At 49.4% G+C, this 27,291-nt stretch overlaps 1 protein-coding gene across 3 annotated transcripts in view; it reads left to right on the top strand.

Annotated features, from left to right (window-relative positions):
• Positions 1–23,551: 23,551 nt before the first annotated feature.
• The window catches only part of LOC122367671 (peroxidase-like), a 33,769-nt gene continuing 30,029 nt past the window's right edge, over positions 23,552–27,291 (top strand). Inside the window, exons 1-2 of one of the 3 annotated variants that reach the window (XM_043340989.1) lie at positions 23,552–23,711; positions 26,570–26,678. In XM_043340989.1, coding sequence (XP_043196924.1) covers positions 23,694–23,711; positions 26,570–26,678 — 127 coding nt within the window. In that variant the 5' untranslated portion in view covers positions 23,552–23,693. Of the gene's footprint in view, positions 23,712–26,569; positions 26,943–27,291 lie in introns of all 3 variants that reach the window. The other 2 variants (XM_043340991.1, XM_043340988.1) reach the window with 2 other exon arrangements.

The following is a 27,291-nucleotide window of genomic DNA, read 5'->3' as shown; positions in this document are numbered from 1 at the left end:
TTTTTTGGGAAAATATTTATAAAATCCAAAATTTTGAGTTCATCGAAAAAACCGGAATATATGTCAAAGAAGTGGTCTATGTGCACCTACATACCAATTTTTAGAAGAATCGGTTCAAAAATGTGGAAGTTATTCAAAATTTTATGACGTCACGACACACAAACATTTTGAAAAATGATTTTTTTGGAAGTTCTAGACCTCGTACAGAAACAAAAATAGCACCATTCGATTCGCCGTGAAAAACTGCATCGGATAGACACCTTTTTAGGCCTTAACAACCAACTTCAAAATTTGACCTCACTTGACCTGACCTTGACCTGACCTCGACCTGAAATTCATCCAGAGGTGGTCCATATCACTTATTGAGTGTGCCTATTGTATTCCATGAGTAAAATGACCCATAAAACATGTGTCGCACATGCCCTTTTCTATATTTTGTTTTTGGTGACCTGACCTGACCTGACCTGACCTTGACCTTGACCTTTGAATGACATTGTGTGCAACGAATATTGTCTTGGTAGTCTAAGAACACGTTTTGGGCAATCGGTCTCAGTCCATTCTTCGGCAACTACGGTGCAAGGCCGATACTGTAGAAACTTGCATTTTGTACCCTTGACCTGACCTTGACCTGACCTCTGACCTACTTAAGCAAAAAAATTTGGGTTCTTAAGATCCGCCTTGTTGAGAGCTTTCGATTGCCGTTTTCCCCGTCTTTCTACGACCATCGGTTCGGAAGTTAGACAGGGGGGGCAGAATCTGCCCCCCCAGCAGGGCGCGTATGGCTGAATAGCCCAGCGGGGCGCGGGTTAACCTAAAAATATTTGATTTACTATTGCCTGTAATCTCTCCTAAGGCATTGCCTTCGGCACTGCACTGCTTCGCATTGAGCTGGTTCCGTGTTTTTTACATAATGACGTCACTTTCAGTGACTATGTAATCCCTGGACACTATGAACTCTGGCCCATTCAAGGCACTGGCCATTTTGAACACTGGACACATCGTGCCCTGGACATTATGAACTCTGGCCATTTTGAACACTGGACACATCGTGCCCTGGACATTATGAACCCCGGCCATTTCGAACACTGGACACATCGTGCCCTGGACATTATGAAGTATGAACCCTGGCCTCTTTGAATATACCCTATCTGCAGCCAGTTGGCTGCATTTGGACCATGCAATCCCTGGACATTATGAACTCTGGTCCATTTAAGGCACTGGCCATTTCGACACTGGGCATAACGTACCCTGGACATTATGAACCCTGGCCAGAATGAATGCTCCCCATGGAAAATACCCCAGTCATGCGCGGGTTAAAGGCCAAGGTCTGAAAAATAAGTGGCCTAAAACCGGTGAGAAAACTAGATTTGGGGTACCCTAGGTTGATCTCTATTATGGTTCAGCCCCCCCCCCCCCCAGTCTGGAAGAAGTTCCCGCGCCACTGGTTCACATTAGAGTCCTCACCGCGCCCGGTCGACCGCCGGCGGCTGGCTGGTGGCGTACGCCGGCAATACTTGACCATTGCGGTGGAAGGCGAAACTTTAACCCGGCAGGCGGTGGGCCTACCAGCCACCTTCCGCGCGGTTTGGGGGGGGGCATTTTTTTGCCTCCCCCCGTATCTCTGAAACTACTGGACGAATCCGGAAAATTCAAACGGTGCTCGATAGCCCTGTCAAATTTGTTGAAGGAAACCAAATTTCATTGACCTCGGGGTCACCGATGACGTCACAGGTCAGGTCAAAGATAAAATGTTTCACCGTTCACGGGGCTTCTAGGGAAAGCGCTATAACACCGAGTAAAACGCATTTTGTCGAAAATCAGCGATAAGGCGTCAGTTGTCTAGTACATATGTTGCTATTAGAGGTCACTGGTCATACCAGGTCAGGTCACAGGTCAGGTCACCAAAGGTCACCAAGCTTCACCACATGAGCCCAACTTTACTAAGGTTATGCGATGCATGTTTTATGGCCAGTTTTTCATTTCCAACTCAATGGTGTTGGTTATAAGACCATCAGGTACGGTTTAGGTCACTTTCTGGTGGAGGTCAGGTCAAGGTCAGGTCAAAAAAGGTCAAATTTCAAAGTTGATATTTTTGCATTAAATGGATATCGATTCGATGCAGCTCGTCACGGGGAGTCTAATGGTGGTCTTTGTTTTGCGCTACAAGGTCTAGAATTGCTAAAAATTGAGTTTGAAAATTTGACGTCATCAATTTTGAACAGTTTTTTTCGCTATAACTTGGCCAAAAAAGAGGTATCGATCTCAAATTTGGTATGTAGATAGAAGGCGGTAGGGACTATCACATATATTCCGTTTTTTCGAAATTCAAAAAACTTTTTGGAATTTTTGGCTATTATATTCGAAAAAATCTATTTTTTGCTTTTTTGGGGTCAAAATCCAAAAAATTCGAAAAACCGAAATAGCAGTTTTGTAGCCCTCTTGATTCCACACCTTTTATGTCTGAAACATTTTTCTGTATCTCTAAAGCTGTAGGCCTGACAGCTCTTCCCGCGAAACCTTTTTTTGGGTCAAAAATGGCAAAAATGACGTCACTCTGACGTCATTAACGGCCAACCTATCATAGCATTTGGAAAATTTTTGGGCACCATGTGCGCTAGCTGCTCCCGGGAGGGTACTGAAAGTTTGGTGACGATCGGCGCAGCGGTTCTCGAGATATATTGAAAAAACTAAAGGGGGGCAAAAAAATGCCCCCACCCCACCGCCTGGAAGGTTAAAGTCCGGGGGAAGCCCGGGTCGACCGGGCGCTATATTCGACCGGGCCGGGTCTCAGTTCTGCTAATCTCTTGCCTTCATTCGTCATCGAGAAAATCAGGGAGAATTTTCCGGAACTAGCGAGAATCATCGGGGATCACGGACGGTATCGCGATAACGAGACATGCTAAAGATAGGCGCTCAACAATAATTTTCCGACGGAGAATATCCGAGTGACACTATATTTTTCCGGATGCCGACCGAATGCACCTCAGGATTTCATGGTGCCATGTAATGTCATGAAACGGTCGTGCTTCAACAAACTCAGCATTGTCCAGCTGTAACTTTATGCAGACCAGATTGTTTTCAGAATGCCTAGACCGTTTGCAAACGGCCTAGTGTCTGGAAAGTTGTGATACGGCCTAGACGGTTTGCAAACGGCCTGAAATTTCAGGCGGTTTGCATACAGCCTGGAATTTCAGCCCGTATTCAAACGGCCTGACTTTTCAGTCCGTTTGCATACTGACTGGGCTGTCCAGGCCGTTTGCAAACGGCCTGAATCGGGCCAGGCCGTTTGCAAACGGACTGAGTTTTTATACGGCCTGTAACATATATATACAATATGCATACATACGCACATGCTCAGTCATTTCTGGTTTGTGTTGAGTCTTCGTTCCGACAACCACGCTTGTAAACTATAGACGGCAGCCCCAGCAGAGAAGCTATCAACCCCAGCAGAGGCTATGGGATTTTTACCCTCCCGATGGCCCCCGATGGCCAGCGAATGAGAATGGTAGCTACCTCCGAAAACGGCTGACTGAGACTGGACGAGCAACGAAATCTTCGTCGGAGCCAAATGCTTGGAAGGAAATTTCATAAGTCGCAATTATACATTTATCCGAAAATTGATGAACGATAATTGCTGAACATGTGTTGGCGTCTTTTTACGCCAACAATTATGATAAATTGTTTGTATTAACAAGCGTTCTACCCAGATTGGGTCAGCTGTCCCCATCCATCACACCGTGGGTGACCCCGCGACCTTGACAGGCGCGTCTGACCCTCGTGTGACCCTCGGCGATCGGCGCAGTCGGGGCCGAGGGCGCGGGGACCCTCTGACGGACCACCGCCCACACGGGCAGACGGCGGCGCTCGCCAAAAACTCCCATGGACTGACAGGATGGTGGATCGTGCGCTTTCACCGCAGCCGCACTCTGCGCCGGCTTTGGCGGCAGACCGTCCCCGCGTGAGAGGGGGTTGCGACAGGACTTACATACAGGTGGGCCTCCTGTGCTGGGAATCGCGTCAGCTGCCGTCGGGGAGATGTGAGACGGAGCGACCGCAGAGGCCGCCCGAGCCGCCTGCCGCGAGATGGGGCACTCTTTGCTGGATGCGTACCGCGGCGAGTGGTTACGCTTCTATCCAGCGGGGAGCTGAGAACAGTCTGATCCTGGATATAAGACATACTCTCTAAAACGCAGGGACGTAAAAAGTCAAGCCATGCTAGGGATCAACTATGCTGGCAATACAAATATACATTTAGTGGCATTCCTTAAGAGTACCTACGAAACAGTTGTCTCGACTCAAGGTAAATTAAAATCGGTCCCAGATGGAAAAAAACTCAGGAGAAGCAAGCTGGGGAATATTTGGTAGGTTTATGTGGTACGTACCTTAGCGATAAAATAAGACACATTTGCACGCTGCTGTTAATCAAAACTCTAAGAATGCGACTTTTAGGCGGATCAGCAAGCGTTAGACACTGGCGGATCCATGCATCTGAAGAGTCTGCCCCACCAATTGCTTCCAAACTTGGCGAATATTTTGCTGTTTTTCTCCCCTAGGAAAAACTTGTCAGTGTTTACTGGAAAACAAACCAGCTTTTTATTACAATTGGTCCCGATTTGTAGAACGAAATGTGGAAATCGTATGTAAGACGCCTGTAAAAGCGCATGTAAAACGAAATCGTAAGACCTTTTTTAATTCAACACAGCTTAAGATTACCAAGCCATCTTTAGAGCAAACAGATAGACGCGACATGGACACCTTTCTCTCAAACGGTACACCTCAGATGATGATGAAATGTCACAAATAAGGAGGCTCACTTCATTAATAATATTTGTTTAAACAGTTAATTAATCGTAACATTGTTTATCAGTAGATCTACCGTTAAGCGATAATATCAATGAATTGCATGATAAATTTTTCGATTTATTATACCATTTGATGATTTATCAAGTTAACGATAATTTTTAATGTTATTTTTTTTGAAGGTGACTCCTTCATTTAGGTTTCAACACGGATAATTTGGAATGTCTTTTTATAAAGAAAGTCTCGTATTTTTTCAAGACAAATGAACTAGTTTTCATAAGTTTGTCTCTCTCCCTTCCTCTCTCCCTCTCTCTTTCTCTCCTCATCCCATCCTGAATAACCGATCGCCTGTCAGTGGGTATGTAGTGCTGTGTCACCCTGCCGGCCGGAGGCGAAGGTGGAGCATGCTCCCCGACTGACTATGTGCCTTGCTGTGAAGCCTAGGAAATGATTAGCTCATGGCCATCAGTCTTTGGCGTCTCACTGGAGCGGGATCGGTTCCTGGTGACCTCATCAACGCAGGAGGGGGCCACACCTCAGCGGCCGCACAAAGAAAAATTCAGCGTCATCAATACAGGTATTACAACACTGAACACACAGACCCTAATATTGACAGGCGAACACGGTGAACACAACACAGAGCCTTAATTAATAATTAGCTGCAGTGGTCATGCTCATATGATCTCGAAGTATGTTTGACAGGCAAATAACAATCTAATACTTGGAAAACATTTTATTTCACTCATCCTAACCTCTGGTGAATCACTTGCTCGCATTTACAGGAATGCTCTGCTCCTCCTCTTTCCACTAGGCAACGGCAGCAGTGGCAGCCCCCCCCCCCACACACACACACTCCCAGGGACTGGCTAGACATGGGCGGCACCGGAATCGAACCCGGGTCCTCCCGAACCCAAACTGATGCCGTAACGACTGCGTAAAGACCGCGTAACGACTGGGTTCGACCTGGTTAAGTTTCAAACGTTCTGAACTGAGTACTGTAAAGTTGCGCTCGCACAGTTAATGCGTGGAAGCTGACAAATCTAGAGGCTTGCAACCTGCAGTTAGTTTCGGAGGCCTTTTCTTATACGCATAATGAACAATATATGTATATATACCTATATATGAATGTAGCCTGCGACACGATATCCGGCATAGGACTAGCCGTAGGTTTTAATATCCGAACCATAGGCGGCGGAACGGGAGGGGGGGGGGGGAGGAGGGCACCTGGGCACCGTGCCCCCTTTGATTTTGGCATTTTGACATTAGCGCTATGGGCGTTGCATGGAAAGAATGGGACCAAAAGTCGGCAGTGCCCCCCCCTTTAATTGAAGATGTTCCGCCGCCACTGATCCGAACGACAAATGGGATTCTGCCGCTTTGCTACTGCGGAAGCCAGACTGCCAGCCATGCGAAGTGGCCATGTATTTAATGGGAATGCATGTGGCATGTGCCTTAGGTGTATACCTTTGCTCAGAGGGCACGGGTATTTATGTGTGAGTGGGTTATTCAAGTGTTTAATTTAGGGGCATTATTACCCGCATGTTTCTCAGGAGGGGCAATAGTCGAACAGGACTCTGGAGGAGGACGAATGAACTTTTGGATGTCTATATAACTGAGTACATATTTTATTATGGCTTTCAAATAGTTACGTAGGTACGTACTTGGACAGTTGCATGCCTTTATAAGCAGGTTCGAGTGGAGATCTACGTAGGTACGATTGAGACGTGAATGGTGTCAGCTAATTTATGATACGTACATTCATGTTATCTACGTATAATGCAATATTCAAGATTTGATAGTTAGAGCGATAACATCAAAACGTTGTCTATGCTTGTCAGTTCTCAGTATCTAATCAGACTAAAAAAGCACACTTCGGCAACATCAACACATTTATTTAGGTAAGGCCTAACTAAAAAATGAGCAACAAATTAACACAAAAATGCATTAAAGGCGCCAATGACTGCAATCCAGCTTTGTGCACGTAGGTATGTATAGGTCCCGCAGTTTGTATAGGTCTATGCACACACAGACCTATATAAACAACTCATCTGTTGGCCGATGCATGCACATTGCACAATGCACAGCCCACCCTGCGACCGTTCTGACTGTCTGTGGGTGACGTCATGTCAGATTTGTCAGAGGCGTCCGCCGTCGGGGTATCGGCCTGCTGACCACCGCCGTTCCGCGCGGTCACAGCGGCCGGTCACAGAGCCGCCGATGACGTCACCGGTCTGGGTCCGCTCGTTCCGCTGCGAAAGCACCGCCTGCGCCGAGGCTGCGCCGCCCAAGGCTCCCCCGCACAGTGATGCAAATGGGGTCCACGAGTGGCCATAAATACCGAAAAGGCCCAAATTTCAAGTTCACCTAATAGAATAAATCGTAATATGGCCAGTCAGGCAAATGTTTGGCGTGTCTGAAAAAATATGATTTTCATATTTTTGTCAAAACCGGCCTCGTGTATGATTGTCAGAAGTCGTGACATTTTCTATGTCGTAAAATGACTGTCAGATATTCGCAAGTTCAAAGGCCGCTAGCGTGCGTTCATTTCGTACAAATGGCAAAATTTATGCATGGCAATGATCCCCAAAGTCTGCTGCTTCTAATGCAGGGTCACAAAAAGCCGTATCTTTTTTGGTTTGGCGTTGATCTAACTATTTGTCATCATGTTGCAATCGCAGTTTTTTACAACAAAATATTTGCTTTCGTTTCACCTACAGCAGTTTACACATTGTGTGCCAGTTAGTGCACCATCATACCACAGCATTCCCTAATAATTTCTGAGCCGCACTGTGAAAGAATTAAGGCGCTAGCACAGGGCTGACCGGCGCTACTAAAGTTTTCGTCCGTTGCGGTCGGGTGCCGCGGTGGGCGGGCGGCCGCGCCGCGGGCGGGCGACCACAGCGGGGGTTCGCCGGTGCATCCCTCTCCTGTTCCTAAACGAAGTGTCCTAGCGCTTCGCAACAAAAACCAACGGATTGCCCTTGACAAGATCTCGCGAGTGAGCATATTACTTTTGACTTAAGGTCAATATTTGACCTACTTATAGCAGGTCAAAGTCAAACGTCTGTCGAAATTGCAATCCGCGGTGAAAGCAATCCGCCCCGACCGCAGCACCCGACCGCGCCGGACAAAAACTTCAATAGCGCCGGTCTGCCCTGTGCTAGCGCCTTAATTCTTTCACGGTGTGTCTCAGAAATTATTAGGGAATGCTATGGTATGGTGCACTAACGGGCACACACTGTGTTAGCTGTGTAGGTGAAACGAAAGCAAATATTTTTCACTAAAAAATTGTTATTGAAACATGATGACAGATGATTAGATCACCGCCAAACCAAAAGAGATACGGCTTTTTGTGACCAAGCATGAGAAGCAGTATGCATAATTTTGTAGTTTGTATTAAATGAACGCACGCTAGCGGTGTTTGAACTTGCAAGTATCCGACAGTCATTTTACGATATACAAAATGTCACGGCTTCTGACAATCATACACGAGGCCGGTTTTGACAAAAACATGAACGCTATGTGATTTCAGATGCACCAAACATTTCTTTGGTTAGCCATATCGCGATTTACTCGGTTTGGTAAACTTGACTTTTTGGTATTTATGGCCACTCGTGAACCCCATTTGCATCACTGTGCCCCGGCGGCCGGCGTGCCGGGATATCCGGCTGGCGGGGACGGGTCCGGCTGATTCGTCACGGGGGTGCGGGTGGGGTCCGGGTGTGGTCGAGGCACCCCGGCGGCGCCCGGAGGCCCGCCGACTCCACAGACCTCGGGATAACGGCCAGCCGGCCGTGAGGAATGAAAGGTCATCTCCAGGACGGCGAATGCAGAGGGGAGTGAGATATACAGCTGATTCTCGTAAATAGAAGGCTGATGACCAGCAGTGACTAAACATTGCAATTAACATTGGACATTGAAGATGAACAAACCACATCCAGCCTCCACCGTCCTACGAGGCCGTGAAAGAAGACAGTTATATGAATGTCTCAACTAAATCCACGGGAACAAGCAGCTGGGAGGGAGCAGACTGTAGAACCATTTGTTATTCCATAACCGGAGGAGCAAGTTATGATTATGACAAGGTGGTGCGTCGCGCTCCGTACGACTCGGCTGGCCAAAACACATAGGTTACTCGTGACCCAGTTCTGCAGCCAAGAGTTCACGATCTTCCAGGTGTTTTGGAGGCATTCCTTAGGCTCTGGAAGCCGCGGGTGCCCACCTGATAAACGATGGCAATCATCCACCAAAACAAAGGTAGCAATCATTGTGCCAGTTGCGACAGACCTCTGTGACCATGATTTACGATACGAAGGAGTGAGAAACTGCGGAGGATGAAGGGTAGCGATACAGGCTCTATTTGGTTTACAGCATACCGCATTTAGATCAATAATGTTTGCATGGTGTAACCATGGATAAGGTAATACTGTGGATCTGTGATAATGGATAAAATAATAGATAGTATTGTCTCACCCATGGTGTAACTATCTGTGTTAAGAGCATCATCATCGATGTCGATCATTATCGGATGAATGTGAACGTTTCTGTACCAGAACTCCGAAGTCCCTGCACTCACGGTCACGCCGGCTATTCCTGGCCGTGCCCCACTCACAAGGCCCGGAGGCTGTTCAGGGGTCCCACGGACCGACCGCGGCACGCGCCCCGTCCTTCTGCGTTCTGAGTCACCCGGCGGGCCGCCGCGTCAGCCGGGAACGGAGGCCGACCGTTGGCGGGGTCATAGCTCAGCGGTCAGCGGGGGACCGACCTCAGGCGAGCGACACGACCGTTTCTGGGTCAGGATCGGGTGGAGATCACATAATGCACATGCTGGCAGGCCCAGAGCTCAACAATGAAATTGATGCTGCTTCAGGTTCAATGGGTAGGTATTTTCGCACACTCTTTACGGGGGTTGAAATATTCATTGACGATGGTCTCTAAAAGTAATTTGATTGGCGCAAAATAGCAGTTTGGTCCAAAAAACAAGCTTTGTATTGCATCGATGTGCTCGAAATCATTGCAATATACGAGGACATACCGCTTCTTTTAAAACGCAGTCATACAGCAAACTCTATCGTGGATATCCTAGGCCTAAGATTTAAGTTAAGAACAAAAATATAAATTGAAAAAGGAAATAAACTGTTAAACCGGGAAACGGTCAGATGTATCTTACATTTCCCAAGCCAGTTGTTGTGACGCAACAATCGGTCGCTCAGAGCCAGAGCAGCTGGTGCGGGTGTGTGGGTGTCCGGTGCGGTTTTCACGCGACTGCCACTGTCCTGTGGTAACCGGAGGCACTTGGGCAAGGCCGGCGCCACCCGGCCGTCTGCACGTGCCATTAAAGGCACCACATGGGCGTTCCGAGCACACGGAGGTAGGCTTTCGCAAATGGTACGCGGTGGGGCGTCGCGCCCAGCGAACACCCGCTCAAGGCCGCTGAACGACGTTACGGTATCTATCACATCCGATCACCGGTTCTGTTCCTAATGACGAGCATGGCCGCGAACTCCGCGCCCGGCAAACTTAAATTCACTTACTGCCACAGCCAGCAGCATGCATAGGCATTCAGTTCCTGGTTACGTGACAAGAATAGTACAACTGACAGTTCAGATCATGAGGAGAGATATTCTTTAGCGAAGGGCATCTCACTTTTTATAGATCACGCTCGCTGAGAAATGACACTTGCCAATATCATTTCTCAGTCATGGCTTGCATTGGCACTTCGACTCGTGATGGAGCCACAAAGTCTGCCCAGCACTGCGGTGCATCAGAGGTGGCGAGGCCATGCACAGGCCATGCACTCGGGCTGTGCACCAGATCGTGAGCCGCGGCGGAAACAGTCGGCTGGGCTGCGGTCGGCAACTGAACACTGCAGGCGAGCCTTCACGCCGTGAGCGCCAGAAATGCCGACAATGTGCGCCGGCCGTGAAATGGCCGGAATTTATTCGTGTCAGAATAAGATCGCTTTTCGCTAAAACTTGATGGTACAGCTTATGTGTCACAATAATGTTTCAATATACATCATGTGATATGCTAAGATCAGCAATTAAATAAATGCCTGATCTCTCTCTTTTCTTCTCTCTCCTCTCTCCTCCCTTTCTCCTTCCCACCCTGCTCTCTCTCTCCCTCTCCCTCTCTCTCTCTCTCTCCAATTCTAATCTGTCTTTCAATCTCTCCATGAAACACACAAAAGCTGCAAATGAACTACAAAAATAACTGCTAGTTTCAAATCCGCAAACTTTGAACCGTTCATCTATCAAAAAAGAACGCAATACTTTCACTTATAAGGAGAACCTCTCAGTGGCGGCATCACCGCCACCCGCCTCTCCCCGAAGTCAGTCACGGACCGCTGATGTCGTTCTGTGTGACGTAACATCAGTGTGCCATCAGCGGACGCGACGTGACACATTACACCTCACTGAGAGCGCAGACACCAACCGGTGTGTCTACCGCGCAGAGGCCAGATGACACGCCGCCGACAGCAGGAGGCGCCACGCGCGAAACGATTTGGGCTTTAACCGTATTCCTGGCGGGCTCCGCCGGGACAAGAAACTGGCGGGGGGGGGGGCCGATTCGGCCCCCCCCCCCTTCAGATCTCAAAAACTACACATCGCAGCGACAAACGGCGAACGGCGTTTGATAGGTCGTTTAAAGATCTACAACTTTTACATAAAACATTTTCAGGTCAGGTCAATATTGAGGTCACCAGAGGTCATCAACGATAAAATGTTTTGGAATTAGTTACCTATATAACTTTTAAACTAAGAAATATAGAGACATAAACCAATACATTTTTTGTTGCTCTCGCCGAGGCGATGCGAAATAAGTATGTGACGACCTTCACAGGTCAATTTAAAATTTGACCTGAGGTCAAGGTCAGGTCATTCATCAATGAGGTTGTGGGGTATGGTCATGCTGCATACCAAACGACGCGCCTTGACCAGGCGAGCAGTTTGGTACCACTTACAAGTCTTTAGCACCATCATGTCGTGATTTATTGACAGAAAAACGATTTATGACGTCACATGACCTCAGATGACCTTTGCCGGTGCCCCTGTCAATTAGCGGCACCAGGATCAACACCGATGAGATAATCTTCCATAATACTGAAAGAACTGGGTGGTTTTGACTCGTTTACACGAAGCAGGAGGCGTTTCAATATTTTCCCATAGGCTTGCAATGTAAAGGTCACGAGTCTGGCCTGACCTCAGGTCACAGATATGAAAATTCTGAGATATACAAATTGCACATACTGGTACTCTAACTAAAGCCTGAATAGAAGAAATTGATCGGTCAAAAACTCTAGCTCTGGCGTGATTGCAAACTTTTCTGAGGTAGGGTCACCAAACCGCCTCTGGTGACCTGACCTGAGGTCAGATCAACTCAAAATTTTCAGAAATGTTGCGTAAAAGCCTTTTAGAAAAAGTCAGAAAATTTGAGCTTCCTAGCTCAAAGCGTTTGGGAGATATAACCAAAAAACCTCAGGGGGGGGGGGCTCCTGAGGCCCCCCCCGCCAGGAATAGGGTTAATATTCCATTGCATTTCTCAAATTCACGCTGCTCAACAACAGACCACAGCTGCATGCTAATTTCCATTATACGTTCTTCTGCTACTTTTGCCATGTATGATACTTACGGGGTAAACCATGCGTGGGCCTGTTACATCCGTCTGTCCTGATCACGTTGGATCTGGAATAGACCAATCTTACCTTCTAACCGTGTAAATGTATCTATGTTTATTCACTAAGTAATGAATAATGATGAGCGTTGTAACTAGCTGGATAAGCATTTCAAACATTCGAGTTTATTGTTCATTGAATGAGGCAACTCTGCAATAAACGAACAGACCATTATGTTGAGTGCACAGTAGGTACATACGGTCATGCTCAGGTATGCCCCCACGGAAACGAGTGGATGCGAAACGCAGGCACGAGATCTTGTTGCGGAAGCTAAAAATGAAAATGAACGTGGTAACTTCCCCAGTAAGCAACATGATGGTCAAAAGAGACATGGCATAATCCGCATTACAGGAAGGTCTGGAACGCATGTGAAAGAAACACTGGATGACTCGTAAAGCACACGCAGTTACGACGAACACACGAGTGCGCACATGACTCGTAAAACACACGCAGTGACGACGAACACACGAGTGCGCACACCGGGCGCTTGTCGGGTACATGTTGTGCATCACTGGGCGCTAGTAGTCGGTAAGCAGCACATAGGTGGCGCAGAGATACTACAGATCGAGAACATCACGTGCGAACCGTCGGCGACCCCGAGAGGACGGTGGCAGCTCCCGGTCTGAGCGAGGGGTGGTTAGGGAACGCGAGCACGGGTGACAGTGATTCGGGAGACACACCGGTATAGCAGTAGGCGTTCGGTCAGGGGAGTGCGTCCCTGATTCAAGGGCCACAGCTGGAGGGGTCGCCGAGGGCGATGAGGCGGCGTTTGCAGGATCTGGCTCTGGACTGGGGCCCTGCGCGGGGGGCGGAAGTGACTCAGCCCCGTCGGTCTGGGACGGTGGTGTGCCAGTCAGCGAAGACTGAGCAGTGCCAGGTCGCAGCTGTGGGTGGTGCAGACCGTGATCGGCGGGGTGGGGCCTGGGCGCGGGAAGAGGGACAGTAGGTGTCGTGTGCGCGAGGGGTACAAACGAGCGCAAGAACTTCCGATTGCGTAGGGTCATCCGTCGTGATCCGTCGAGCATGATCTGGTATTGCCGAAACGGCAATGCGGCCACCACCACTCCACGGCGGTCCCAGTTTCGAGGGTGGTTGCCCGACTGATTTTGAACCAGCACATGCTGGCCAGCTTTTAGTGGAGGCAGGTCCTTAGTGTGTGCTTGCAGACGCTCATGGTCACGAGAGGTGCGCTTGGCTAGTGCTTTCTCCCTCCAGCATGCGACATCTTGCCACGTCTGGCTGAGATCCTTGTGGTTACGTAGGGGGGGCTGCAGCGGTAGCCCTGGGAGGAAGTCCCGCAACTGTCTCCCGAGGACTAGCTCAGCTGGGGACAAGCCGGTGTCTCTGTCAGGGGTGTTGCGGTGCTGCAAGAGTGCGCGAGTGAGTTTCACAGAGTCGAGGGACCCATCAGCAGTGACGTTGTCCCGTATGAGGCGTTTGGCCGTTTTCACAGCGACCTCAGCACGGCAGTTCGCGTGAGGAAAAGCGACCGATGTGAGGCGGTGGTGGATCCCGTGCTGAACGAGGAAATCCTTTACCTCTTGGGCCATGAACTGAGGCCCACCATCACTTGTGAGTGTTTCGGGGACCCCCAGACCGCGGCAGAGTTCCATGAGGACGTCTTTTAGGCTGATGCCGCGCCAGATCTGAAACCAATTGCTGAATCGGTCAACAACGACCCCGTATGTGTTCCCCATGTACGTGAAGTAATCGGCAGCCACGTGTTGGAATGGATATTCCGGCGTGGCTGGTGGGATAGGCGGCATGTCGGCCTGTGATGGCGCATGTCTGTTGCAAGCCGCGCAGCGTTGCCGGACCGCTTCAATGTCCTGGGACATGTGGGGCCAAAACACGGAGCGTTCCGCGCGTAGCCTCATGCCAGTCACTCCCTGGTGCGCGGCATGGAGGGTGTCTAGGACACGGGACCTGAGAGCCTCGGGGATGACAGGTCGGCCGTGGAAGAGAAGGACGGGCCCCGACGTGCTGAGGTCGTGCCGGATGCGCCAAAGAGCGCGGAGTGGATGAGGGAAACCATCCGGACACGCAGGGAATGACGTGTTCGCCATTTGAACTGCCTGGCGGATGATGGGGTCTTGTTCCGACGCCCGAGACAGGGTGGGCCAGTCGATCGGTTGCAGTGCTGGCGACACCGAGCACAGAATGTCGGAGTCGTCTTCATCACCTGGATCCTGCGGGCGTGCCATTAGAGAGAATAGGTGATGGAAAGAGTAGCCCTCATCGACCACAAACAGCTCGTCGATCTGTGACTCGACAAAGCTGTCATCGGACCCCTCGCGCTGTTCCCTCACACCATACCTCGAGAGAGCGTCGGGGCCTCCATGGAGGCGACCCGGGACGTGGACCAGAGAGAAGGACCAGCCGAAGCTTTTCTCTTTTAGGCGTCTCAGCCTAGGATTGTCTATGCCGTCCAGGGAACGGTCGCCGAAAATACCCAGGAGAGGTTTGTGGTCGGTTCCCACCACCAGTTGGTCACAGCCGAGTGTAAAGTATTTAGTTTTTTCGAGGGCATTGGTGACGCTCAATGCCTCGCCCTCTGTTGGGGAATAGCGACTCTCGGCGCTAGAGGTGAACCGAGACCCGACGCCACACACACGCCACCCAGCGGGGCAGCAGGTCGGCTTGAGTTCGGTGCAGGTACAGTGTTTTTGAAGGAGGACGTACCCGAGTCCTGTTTTACACCAGTCCGTGAGGATGCACGTGGGCTTGGCGCGGTCAAACGACTGGATTCCCTTCTCCACCTCCCGAGCGATGACCTCCCTGGTGTTTCGGAACAGCTGGTCCAGAGTCTCGTCCCAGTACCAAGGACAGTCCTTCTTAAGGAGGGCGCGGAAGGGGAGGAGTTTAGGCTGGGTGGCATAGAAAGCCGACACTTGATTGACCAGAGCCATGAATGATCGAAGGTCGGTCACCGAGGTCGGCGTCGGAAACGACCGAATAGCCTCCGTGTGGGACGGCAACGGTCGGACGCCGTCAGGGCCCAGACGAAAGCCGGCCCAGTCCACGGTCTTTTCACAGAACACGAACTTGTCGCGGTTCTGGAGGATGCCGTTTCGGCCACAGAGCGTCAGATACTCCGCCGCATGTTGGAACATGCATCGAATCGTGGGCTGGTACAGGATGGAGTCGTCGATGACCCTGTCACAAGACTTCACATTCAGTGTGACCCGATCGAATCGGTGAGTGTAGGCATCTCCGGAGACCTTGTACCCTTGAGGGACGGTTTTGTAGCGGTACCTGCCCCATGGTGTCAGAAAGGTCGTGAGGTGGCGGTCCGATTCGCGAATGGCGACGGAGTGGTAGCCGTTGAAGGCATCTGTAGTGGTTTTCCACTGATCCGCGGGCACGGCCATGGCTTTTTGGAAAGGGGGCATTGTGGGATGCGTCTGACGGATGCTGGCCTCGTTGAGGGCCTGGAAGTTGATGGTTCGGCGGGGCTCGCCGTTGTGCTTGCGGGTCACTACCATTCGTGAGCACCACGTGACTGGCTCGTTGACGTCTACTTTTTCCAGTACCCCCATGGCGACGTCCCTGTCAAGGTCCCGACGCACCCTGTCTTCCCAGTGTAGGGGAACGACAGCTGGTGTGTACACGGCGTGAGGGGTCGCGCCAGGCTTCACGGCGAACTCGAGGGGTGGGCCGTGCATGAGGGGGAGGGGCTGGTGGCAGCAAGTGTTAAACGTGGATGACGCGTAATGGTCGAGCAGCAGCTGCTTCAGGGCAGGGATGTCAGCATCGGTGGGGTTATCTGGCAGAGGTGGCGGCTCGGGTGTCGGAGCGCGGCGAGGGCATCCGCATGGTGCCAGGTCAGGTGCAGACGGAGCCGAAGCAGCCGGCTCGGTGTCGAGCGCGGAGACAGCTCCTGGTTCACCCGAAGGTGGGTAGGGGAACTCGGAGGAAATGGAGCCCAGCGCCTGGAGTGCACGGGCAGAGAGGTACAGTCCAGTCAGTTCCTCCGCCACATACACAGCCTCCAGCGTAGACGCCGACCGGCCCCCGTTACTCACTTGGATGGTGGCAGGGAGGGTTCCCCAGATCGTAAGTCGGGCCCGGTTGGCGGTCGAGAGCGTGATACGTGACGGCAGCAAGGACGACCGCCGCACACCTAGGGCGCTGAGGGTATCCGGGCCGCAGCAGGTCACTGTGGCACCCGTGTCAGCCACTGCCACGCACGTAACTGGTGGCGGGACCGCGACACTGTCACGGGCCCGGTCGGTGCATGGGAGGCTGGCCACGTCGACTTGGACCTGCACCGGCAGACGGTTTGATGCTGGGCCAGCGTCGGCGATGGAGCTGCTGCTCGGTTCCAGGATAAACCGGGAGCTCAGCTCTAGGAGAGTGGCGTCAATCTCATCTGCTGTTTCTCTACGAGCGGGCTGACGAGGCCGGTGTTGGCTACGGCAAACAGCTGGCAGATGGCCACGACGACCACAGGTGCAGAGGTGGTTGACTGCCTTACACTGGCGACGGTGGTCGTGGGCAGCCTCCCCACAGTTGCGACAGACTGTGTGGGATGCCTGGCCGCTTGGCTGTGGCGGTGCGTTGGTGCGGGGTCCAGAAAGTTTCAATTTTTGATACGAGGAGCGAATCCGACCCAGTTCTTCACTCTGGATAGCTTGCTGGCTCCGTTTGGCGGTTTCCTTCGTCACTGCATACTGCTCGGCCGCCGCAAGTGTAAGCGGAGTTTGAGTCAGCAACTCTGATTGCACCTCGGTGTCGCACAGGCCCGACAAGAACTGGAATAGCACCATTTCCTCCTCGAAGCTTACTGCCCGGTCACAACGGCACTGTACGACCAAGTGACACTGTCGCGCCACCTCACGCAGCCTCGCCGCGAATTGCGCCACGGGCTGACCGGGATCTTGCTTCATCCGCTGGAGCTTGAGGATGTGGGATAGCCGGTTCTCAGGTCGCACCATGAGGTCTGCGATATGAGTCAGGAGTTGGTGCTCGCTCAAGGATGTGAGTCCAGCACCAAATCGGGCGTACAACAGGCTGTACGCAGGCGAAGGCAGCGCTTGCAAGACAGTGTCTGGGTCATCGCCAGATATGCCGGCCCTTCGCTTGTAGGTCGTGAGCTGCTGCCTGAAGACCCCCAGCGCCGTGTCTGTTACAACACCATCTGGCGAGACCTCCAGTGTTGGTAACTTGGCCTTCTCAGGGGCGGCAGCAGCGGTTGGTGGGTGCGACGCTGTCTGATGCATCTGCAGCAGCTGAATGCCCACTGACCCGTCAAGCGCCGGAGTCTGGAACCCACAGTTGGGCCAGGGGCACTGCAACTGGATTGCAGAGGGCGTAGGTTGAGCAGGAGTGGTCATAGCTGTAGTTGCAGGCTTGTCGGCTCGATCAGATAGCAAAACTTCAGTGGAGTTGCCTCATAGCTGGATAAGCATTTCAAACATTCGAGTTTATTGTTCATTGAATGAGGCAACTCTGCAATAAACGAACAGACCATTATGTTGAGTGCACAGTAGGTACATACGGTCATGCTCAGGTAGTAACAATGAATGGCAGACATATTGCATGCACATAACAAACGTAATAATTGCAATCAACTTATCAAAAATAGATACCAGTCCATTATAAGAACAGGAAATACCCTGCTAGTCTTCTTGAAACTGTTTAAGAATCGCGGATTAGTTTGAATTTAAATTCAAGGTTACGTCGCTATTATAAGGAAGATGACAAGTCAGATAAAATGGGTCGATCCTAATAACGAGATGTAATGTGAGATTTGTTAAAGCCGTGAGGTGTAAAAGGACTCCAAAACCACCTGTCCATATCACATTTACAGGTCTTGGGATAAGTCTGATGCTTCGCCAAAGGTGCTACTGGAGTAGGTAGCGTAAACATAAATGGCTGGTATATAATGAGCTAGATATTCACATTTCACACTACGGTTAGGTGTAGCTCTGCACCTGGCCACGGTTCCATTAGCGCCGGCTAATGCAGAAGTGAGTTGATCTGCTCTGGTCCTACCGCCAAGGCTGCCATGAAGCCGCCGTCACCTCCGTCACTCCCAGCTCTGCTCTCAGGGAGATGGCGGCTCGATGTACTGCGGGTGCTCGGAGAGCCGGCCGTCGGCTGAGAGCAGCATCCCCTGCTCAGAGTCACCGAACGGCCGGTTGGTGCTCATCCGGTTCAGCTGCACACTCCCCTCCAGTCCCCTCCCCTGTCCCGCCGCCTCCGCCTTCCGCGGCCGACCACGCCCTTGGCAGGCCTATCCTTGGACGCCGTCGGCCTCAGGAGCCGCCCCCGTGAGCAACTGCAGCACTCTGGCAAGTCACCCGTTGCGATGACGCCCTCCGACCGACAGGCCGTCCTTCTCAGAGCCGAGGCGGAACCGCGCCGCCAAGTCGTGCGTCATTAAAACACAGTGCAATTACCGCAGTTGGCGTTACGAAACGCGCCCGTTACGGTGTGAGGTTCAGAGGTGGCGCCGTTTGGTGGTGGACTTGACACGTATCTAATGAAAATTTCCGATGACAGAAATATAAACTGAGCATGTGTACTGACCGACAGAGTTAGACGGTATGACATTGTTGTTGATCAACGACATGTTATTGAAAGTCCCTTACTTTTATATTGGTCACTGTCGATTGAGCAATTTGTTTTAAGTAAAAATGTTTGACAATGCAAGCATTGCACCTTAAATAAATTCATTCCACCTTTCATAAAACTATCACTTAATCAGCCATTTGATTGCCATTGTAAGCATTTATCATTCTGAGACCATCTGTCCCTCTGGTTGGAAACTAGATTGCCAGCTGATTGGATAATCAGTAGTTCGAATCATTAGATTATAAACCTTTTGCAGCATTCTACAATCTACACACATACACAGGTGGCCAAGTAAATGTAACTGTGTTGATATCTGTTTGTATGAATAGCCGTTTTCACGACGGGTTATCAGGTGAATGCAACTAATTTGAACAAATGATTATATAGTAATTTGCACCAAATCTCTTTTACAACAAATATATTCATATCATAAAGTTATTTATGTTTTAATCGAAATAATGTCTCATCATTTAATCGAAAAATGAGGCCTATTAACATCTGTGCAACCCACAATGACAACTTTTAAGAAGCGCAATGAACCTAATTTGACCAAATCTGTACCAAATCCATAGGCGGTGGAATGGGAGGGCACCGGGGCACCGTATCCTCCTTTGATTTTGGCATTTTAACATTAGCCCTATGGGCATTGCATGGAAAGAATGGAACCAAAAGTCGGCAGTGCCCCCCCCCCCCTAATTGAAGGTGTTCCGCCGCTACTGACCAAATCTGCACCTATTCTGCACGAACTGTGTACCAGATGGCCGTCGTGAAAACGACTAATATCCACATATTTTCGATAGCTTTTATAAAGAGACATCTCTTCATATGAAACTTTTATTGATAAGGACTATGGATTTTTATGTTTTGTGTCATCTAACAGCAAATCAAGCCACACCCCAAGTTGCATCCTTTTGATAAACTGATGAAACTAAAACTAAAAAAGACATGCTATAGGATGCCAAAACGAGAGTTGGTGGCTACCCAAATCTATTTTATCTTGTCTAAGTGTGAAAATGAAGGATCATTCTTATCTTTTTATGAAGGATAGACTATACCGCCATTGGGATCATTTGACAATTGTGCTTCGACCCGTCCTATACTTTGCTTCCAGAGTGGATGATCTTGATAGTGACAAAACAAAATCCTCTCCGATCTTCTCAAGCCCAGCCTAATCCTGATCGACAGTCACAAGAGCAACCGCTGTTGGCCGTTTGGTTCCCGGACGTGACATGCACCGAACCAGCGAGTCATGAAAGCGAATTGCGACCAAGCCACCGTTCGTCTACTGGTTAGGTCTCAATTTACAAGCAATCGACGTCCAAGGCTATCAGTTCTCTTTTTTGTTGCTATGTATAATTGTATAGGGATCAAAATAAAAGTATGTATTTGCTCAAGCTTTTCAAATTTGATAGCGCCCTAAGCTCCCTAATTGAGAGAGAGAGAAAGAGAGAGAGAGAGAGAGAGAGAGAGAGAGAGAGAGAGAGAGAGAGAGAGAGAGAAAGAGAGAGAGAGAGAGAGAGAGAGAGAGAGAGAGAGAGAGAGAGAAAGAGAGAGAGAGAGAGAGAGAGAGAGAAAGAGAGAGATGAAGAGAGAGAGAGAGAGGGAGAGAGAGAGAAAGGGAGAGAGAGAGAAGAGAGAGAGAGAGAGAGAGAGAGAGAGAGAGAGAGAGAGAGAGAGAGAGAGAGAGAGAGAGAGAGAGAGAGAGAGAGAGAGAGAGAGAGAGAGAGAGAGAGAGAGAGAGAGAGAGAGAGAGGCGAAATAGGCACCGTTCACCGCATTCTATTTTATAGCCAATATAACCATTTGCGATTTTATTTACTCAAAACCACTTCCTTTTAACCTGTGCCCCGCTGGGGGTCCTGGATTTTCCACGCCCTCCACGCCCTGCTGGGGGGAGGGGGGGTGTTTGAACACCCTCTTCTAACTCGGCTCAGCTGGGCTATGTAGCGACACGGGAAAGCGGGCGTTCGAAAGAGCGTCAAAAATAAGGAAGAAATTACTCCACTCACTTTTTTTTGGTCAGGTCCCGTCAAAGGTTAGGTCACCCGTCACCAGAGGTCATTGAAGGCAAAAATTCGCCGATTTCCAGGTCAACTTTCGACAAATTTCAACTAATCAACGCACAGCTCGGAAACTAATAGGTCTACGGCGGCGCAGAATAGCTCATTTGATAGCCCTAATACCTACCGGTCTTTCTGATTAACCCTATTAGTGGCAGGCTCCTGGCTACCCCCTATTAGTGGCAGGGGGGGGGGGGCTGTTTACGACCCCCCTTGATATCTCGAGATCTAACGGGCCGATTTTCAAAATTCAAACGGCATTCGATTTCGCTCAACGTGATCTACATTTCTAAAAAATAAAAATTTAAAAATGTCAATAGGGGGGGTAGAGGGGGGTAAAAACGGGCAAATTGCAGATACATTTTAGACTGTTTATCACGGCCAGGTTTCTGAACCAATCTTAACGCAACTTTTGCCGATCGATAGAGAATGAACCAGGAATTCACATGGATCCTAAAAATATGCATTTTCAAAAATCATAGGCGGATACAGATCATTGAGATTGGGGGTACACAAAAAGTATAGTAAATAAGGTTTTTGTTGGTACTGTTTCTAAAAAGGGTGGTAATGGTCTTGTTATGTTATAATTTTCTAATGAGAGAACGACTAAAATTGTATTGGTAATGCATAGGCGGTGTCAGGGCACCTATGTTGGGAGGTAAAACATAACCCCCCTTTTTGGACGCCTGGATCCGCCTATTATAGCAAAAACGTGTCAAAAGAGGATGCACAATAACTGTATATGTTATCACATGATACCTTTTATTCACTGTTCGTAAAACTGGTGCAGCATCGTCATCTTCGCCCAAATGACTCGCTTCACGAATAGGACCCCCCAATTCCCAGTGCTCTGGAGCCGCCCCTGGTAAAGTTATGAATTTGAAATTTTCAGGGAATGTGCCCAATTTAGTTTTAGGAAAAGTCAGAAAATTACAGCATCGTAGCTTCAGCGGTTTCGGAGATATTCCCGAAAAACCTGAGGGGTGGATAAAAACAACCCCCCCTGCCACTAATAGGGTTAAATCGCTCAGATTTGACCTATCGTCAACGGTTTTGCCTGCAAAGGGCAAGACTGCCAAAATAAACGATTTTTTTTTCGGAAACAGTTTTCTGCAATAACTTTTCACTTAAACCTTGCACGAACTTTTATTTACAGGTATCGTGTTCCTCTCGTCAAGACGCATCGAATGAACTATCACTCGACCATGAAAGGTCAACTTGAAAATTTGACCCCTGGTCAAGGTCATGACATGACCGGTAAGGGTCATGCTGCATATCAGTCGATTCGTATGGTCGGGCTGAACACATCTAAGGTGTTTTCTTCGCTCTAGCATGCCTCTATCAATAGTTATTTGCGAAAAACTGTCAGCTACCATTCGTGACCTGAGATGACCCCCGGGGCATAAAAGGGGTCATGGGTGCCATTTTCATGTTCAGTGTGTCAAAGTTACTTGTAAATTAGTGTTTGAGACTTGAGAGTGTTTATAATGGCTTTCGTCCAAAACAGGAACCTTTTGGAAGTCAATTTTCTCTCATTGACATAGGATAGAGAGGTCGCAAAATTGCTCTGACCCTAGGTCACCGATATCGAAATTCTGAGATATACATTTTGTACAAACTGCTGTTTCTATCAATCGCTAAAAGTTTCAAAGCGGTCGGTCACTCGGTATAGCTATGGCAGACAGTGAAACTGTTCATGTAGTGATGTCACTTGACGTAACCTGGCAGCCTGACCTTAGGTGAACTAGGTCTGAAAATTGTACATGTGCAGAAAAGACGTATGAAAAACGGCGGCGCTCCGTGCCGCCGTTTTTGAGATATTCGCGAAAAACCACAAAGGGGGTGTTCAAACCCACCCCCGCAGCAGGGCGCGGATTAAAAGGCTCCATTCTGGCAAACAAAAAGAACAGTAAATGATTTGCATTTTTAATGAATAAGAATTATGTGAGATGATATAAGAATTAAAGTTAACTTGGTTTCTATGTTCTGTTTTATAACACAGTCATACACGTACGTGATTGCTATAGACGGACGCGTATAGGAATAATCATTCAGAAAGGACTTCTTAAAATATCATGAGTGAGAGAAGCCTCCCGACTCCCGTATCCAACATTTCTCCCTAGCACCGTTTTCCCAGTAGGTAATATGTAGAATAGATCAATGTAGAAAACCTAGTAATCTGCATAAGCTTCTTTTCAACAGAGACCTTCTCGGATTTGAAAAGAACGATTCGATCGTCGTAGCTCGCTCACCATCCACTTAAGTCATTCGGCATCAAGATCGCATCTTCGGCCTCTGTATGCCTTCATCCGACAAATCTGGGCCCCACTGGCAGCCGGACTCTTTTGCCGTCCCCACCAGTGAGTGGATAAGTATCGCCAAGTTAAGAGCGTGCCAAGTTGCCGGGGTGGGCGGCGCGGCGGTGGGCGGCCGCGCAGCCCTGCAGGCCCGGCCGGTGACCAGCCGCGGGTCGGAATTCCCCTGTTGCGCTGGTGGCTCGCGCTGCGACCGGCTTCATTCCGACCCGCCGCTCGGACCGGGTGGCACGTGCTCCCTGCGCTCTCCACACCTCCGCCAGCATGAGGATACTCGCTGTGGTGAGTACCAAACACCGAACTGAGGTTCACTGGTTTGCGCCAGTCAGTTAGGCTGATAGGCCTGCTGCTGAGGCAAAGGAGAGCGAATCTCAATCTTGTGACAGGGCAATCACAATGATGTGAGCGACGCCCCATCCACATGTTGCTCTATGCATTTGGTTTTTGATAGCTGGCTTCTAATTGAGTCAACAGCCCGCTAATATCCCATTTCCAATATATATGCTGGGAACGGTGTTAACGGATTTCGACTCATCCGATATATATATATTTTTTTTTACATAAGCAATGAGCTCTGGCAGGCTGCAAAGCAGTAACGCAGTCTACCGTTTATCATTGACTATATGCTGGCTTGCTGCAAATCAAGTTTGAGTGAATGAAAAGCTTTTTGCATCTTTCATAGACACTTTTTCAATGGTCATACGAAAAGTTGACCTGCTGTTCAAAGACCTGTGAGACTGTCATGGCCTGACAAATCAGCGCGATATAATACAGTGATGAAAGCTACATTTCCTCAACGTTAAACAGCGCTTCCGCCTACTTTACCTTCCCGTTTAATTCTTAATTCAATATGACATTTTTAGGCACTAACTGTCAACCAGGAAACATCAGTTTTCCGTAGGATAAACCCATGCAAGCATCTTTCAGCCCGAATGATGGGCGGTAAATTTGCTACACATCCTGCAAGTATTTACAATTTTGCATCGAAAACCAAGCTAAAAAGCTCAACAGTCGGGGTAGCAGAATTTAAGCATGCAGCCACTTATTATCTTTCGCCTTTTACCCGAAAATCCATTTTCTGATTGCATCGTTCGTGATGTAAGGCACGAGTAAAGACAAGGTCCAGAATATTGTAACTGTGGCTTACGTTTATTTCTCATTTACCTCAGCATTTATTTAAAATTTCAACCGCAGCCAACTATCAAAAACACGAAAATGACCGTGGCCAACTATAACAACTGAATCTGATGTGCGCCATTATTCTAGCCGTTAGCTGATAAGAAAATAATGTTTGGCGATGAATTACCTATCAAACATCAAAACTAAACGTCAACCTTGTATCATGCATTCAACTCGCTAAATACTGTTTCGAATTTTGATTTGATAAGTTCTTATAATACAGCTTTTTATGACCGTTCAAGCTGTATTAGCATCTTATTAAATTTTGCTGTAGGAGTTCATCTGCAACTTTTTCCTGTAAATTATACTTTTGTATTTTAGTGCTCTGACTTGAGTGCTTATGCGCCCATATTTCTTTTTATTTATGGAAACGAAACTCGAGCCTTATATGTTCTTAGATCAGGCACTTTTTGGCATTTATGACATTTACATTTACTATTGCTTTGATGAAAGATTGTGAAAAACGATGAGACTAGCTGAAAAGCTCAAAAACGCATATCATGCTGTTTTGTGTTACGTATTTTAATGACATATATTTTGCTTATATCGAGTCGAAAAATACCTGGACTCATTGTAAACTGTTTAACAAAATGATATTTAGTGCAATAATATGGTGTTCATTTGGAGTTAAAAAAGTCGGTTGTCCTATTTTTTAATGGCGTAATGGATTTAAGACAAATGCGAGACTCCTCACGGCTCACGGATAATATGACACGAATGGCAATTAGCTTGACCGTCATGCGGGGTGATCCTTGAGAACGGGATCTATTTGTTTTCTCGCCCACCACTTTCACCATGACTTGCACTTCTCAATCCAAAATTTAATCCCAACAACGGTTCTTTATTTAGGCACGATTCTTTGTGTTTTCCGACATGTTTACGTGTGTCGGATAAATTGTGTCTCAGCTTAGCTTAGCTTCTTGCGATGCATGTTCTTTTTGCACCTGCTTTACGTAGACGAGACGATACCAGGTGCACTTAGCTATATTAGACTCAAATTCATGTTTCATGCTATTTATTTCCCACGCATATGCATATAGTATTATTTTATACCGTGTGTTGTACGCACTTTATAACTATCCAAAGAAAAATAGCACATTGCGCTTCAGATTGCTGCTTCACTGATACATATTGCGATGCGTCTATGAGCTAAGAGCTCATACCACAAGAGCTCAGCCATGCTGACCTCCTCCCCCTGACTGTGCCATTTCGGCTGGTGACTGGTGGCGTCCACAGTCCTGTCAATCCAAACAGAACAGTTGTACTGTGAAGTTCAGCTGGCCGTGAACGCTTTTATCGCGCTGGACAGTTGCTCCGGTTCTAAGAGCTTCTTATGGCAGTCGCATATCACATAGCTTTTCTAGCCGCTGTCATTACCTCTCAGCTGATGTGCAGTGATGTTGTCATGCCGTGAGCACCGACCTTTGCTGTGCTGTATTGACCTTGGCATCTTCTTCCGTCCCACAGTGACCTCTAAATCCCCTCCTCATGGGTCAATAGACAGTATCCTGCCCTGACCCTGACCCCCTTTATTGTCCTACAGTGACCCCTGACCCGACCTCTCCCCGCTCGGATCGACAGGCAGTGCTGGTGGTCCTGACCTGACCTCTGTCGTCCCTACAGTGACCCCTGACCCGACCTCTCCCCCGGTCGACAGGCAGTGCTGGTGGTCCTGACCTGACCTCTGTCGTCCCTACAGTGACCCCTGACCCGACCTCTCAGGCAGTGCTGGTGGTCCTGACCTGACCTCTGTCGTCCCTACAGTGACCCCTGACCCGACCTCTCCTCCGGTCGACAGGTAGTGCTGGTGGTCCTGCCCCTGACCTCTGTCGTCCCTACAGTGACCCCTGACCCGACCTCTCCCCGCTCGGATCGACAGGCAGTGCTGGTGGTCCTGACCTGACCTCCTCTGTCGTCCCTACAGTGACCCCTGACCTGACCTCTCCCCGCCCGGTCGACAGGCAGTGCTGGTGGCGCTGGCAGCCGCCGCCGAGGAGGAACCCAAACGCGAGAAGCGTCAGATTGTGTTCGGCGGCAGCGCGTTCAGCAGTCCGAGCCCGCACACCCGAGGTACCCCGTACGCCGTGTCGCACGGCAGCTTTAACCTGGGCGCCGCGCCCGGCTATTCCGCCACCGCTAACCCGTATGTCGACTACGCTTGGAACAGCTTCAGCAGCGCGCTGCGCGTGCCGTACGGGCCGGCGGCGTACGCGCGGCCCGTTGTCGGCTACCCGCAGCCGGAGAGCCCGCCAGCCGGCTACGAGTACGGTGTAAAGATCGCCCACCAGCCGGTGGTGGCGTACGCGCCCGCCGAGGCTAGCTATGGCACGCCATGTAAGTGACGCTTCTTCTGCTGTCCTGTCGCCCCGCTCGAGTTCCGACAACACAAAATACTCCACAGTCAACACCGCGCATAAGCCTGCATCAATCAACAAAGCATAAGGGCTATAATCCAGTCTTGTCTCTCCACGCGCATCACTCTGTGTGGGTGAGTCGGACACACCAGTGAGTCGGCATGTCCTGGCCGAGGTACAAGGCCGCGTACCAACAGGAGCGAGACGGCGCTGCACTCAACACTGAATATTTGCCGCCAGCCTTGAGAGTTGACACCAAAACGTGCGATCAACCCGGTCAAGGACCCACGTATATGGTTTTACGGTGTGCACATTGTCAAATTACCGCT

Source organism: Amphibalanus amphitrite, unplaced genomic scaffold (genome assembly GCF_019059575.1).
Source record: "Amphibalanus amphitrite isolate SeventyFive unplaced genomic scaffold, NRLGWU_Aamphi_draft 000887F_arrow, whole genome shotgun sequence".
NCBI classification, from domain to species: Eukaryota; Metazoa; Arthropoda; class Thecostraca; order Balanomorpha; family Balanidae; genus Amphibalanus; species Amphibalanus amphitrite.
Note: the sequence above shows the minus strand (reverse complement) of the source record. Positions and strands in the feature narration are given on the sequence as shown.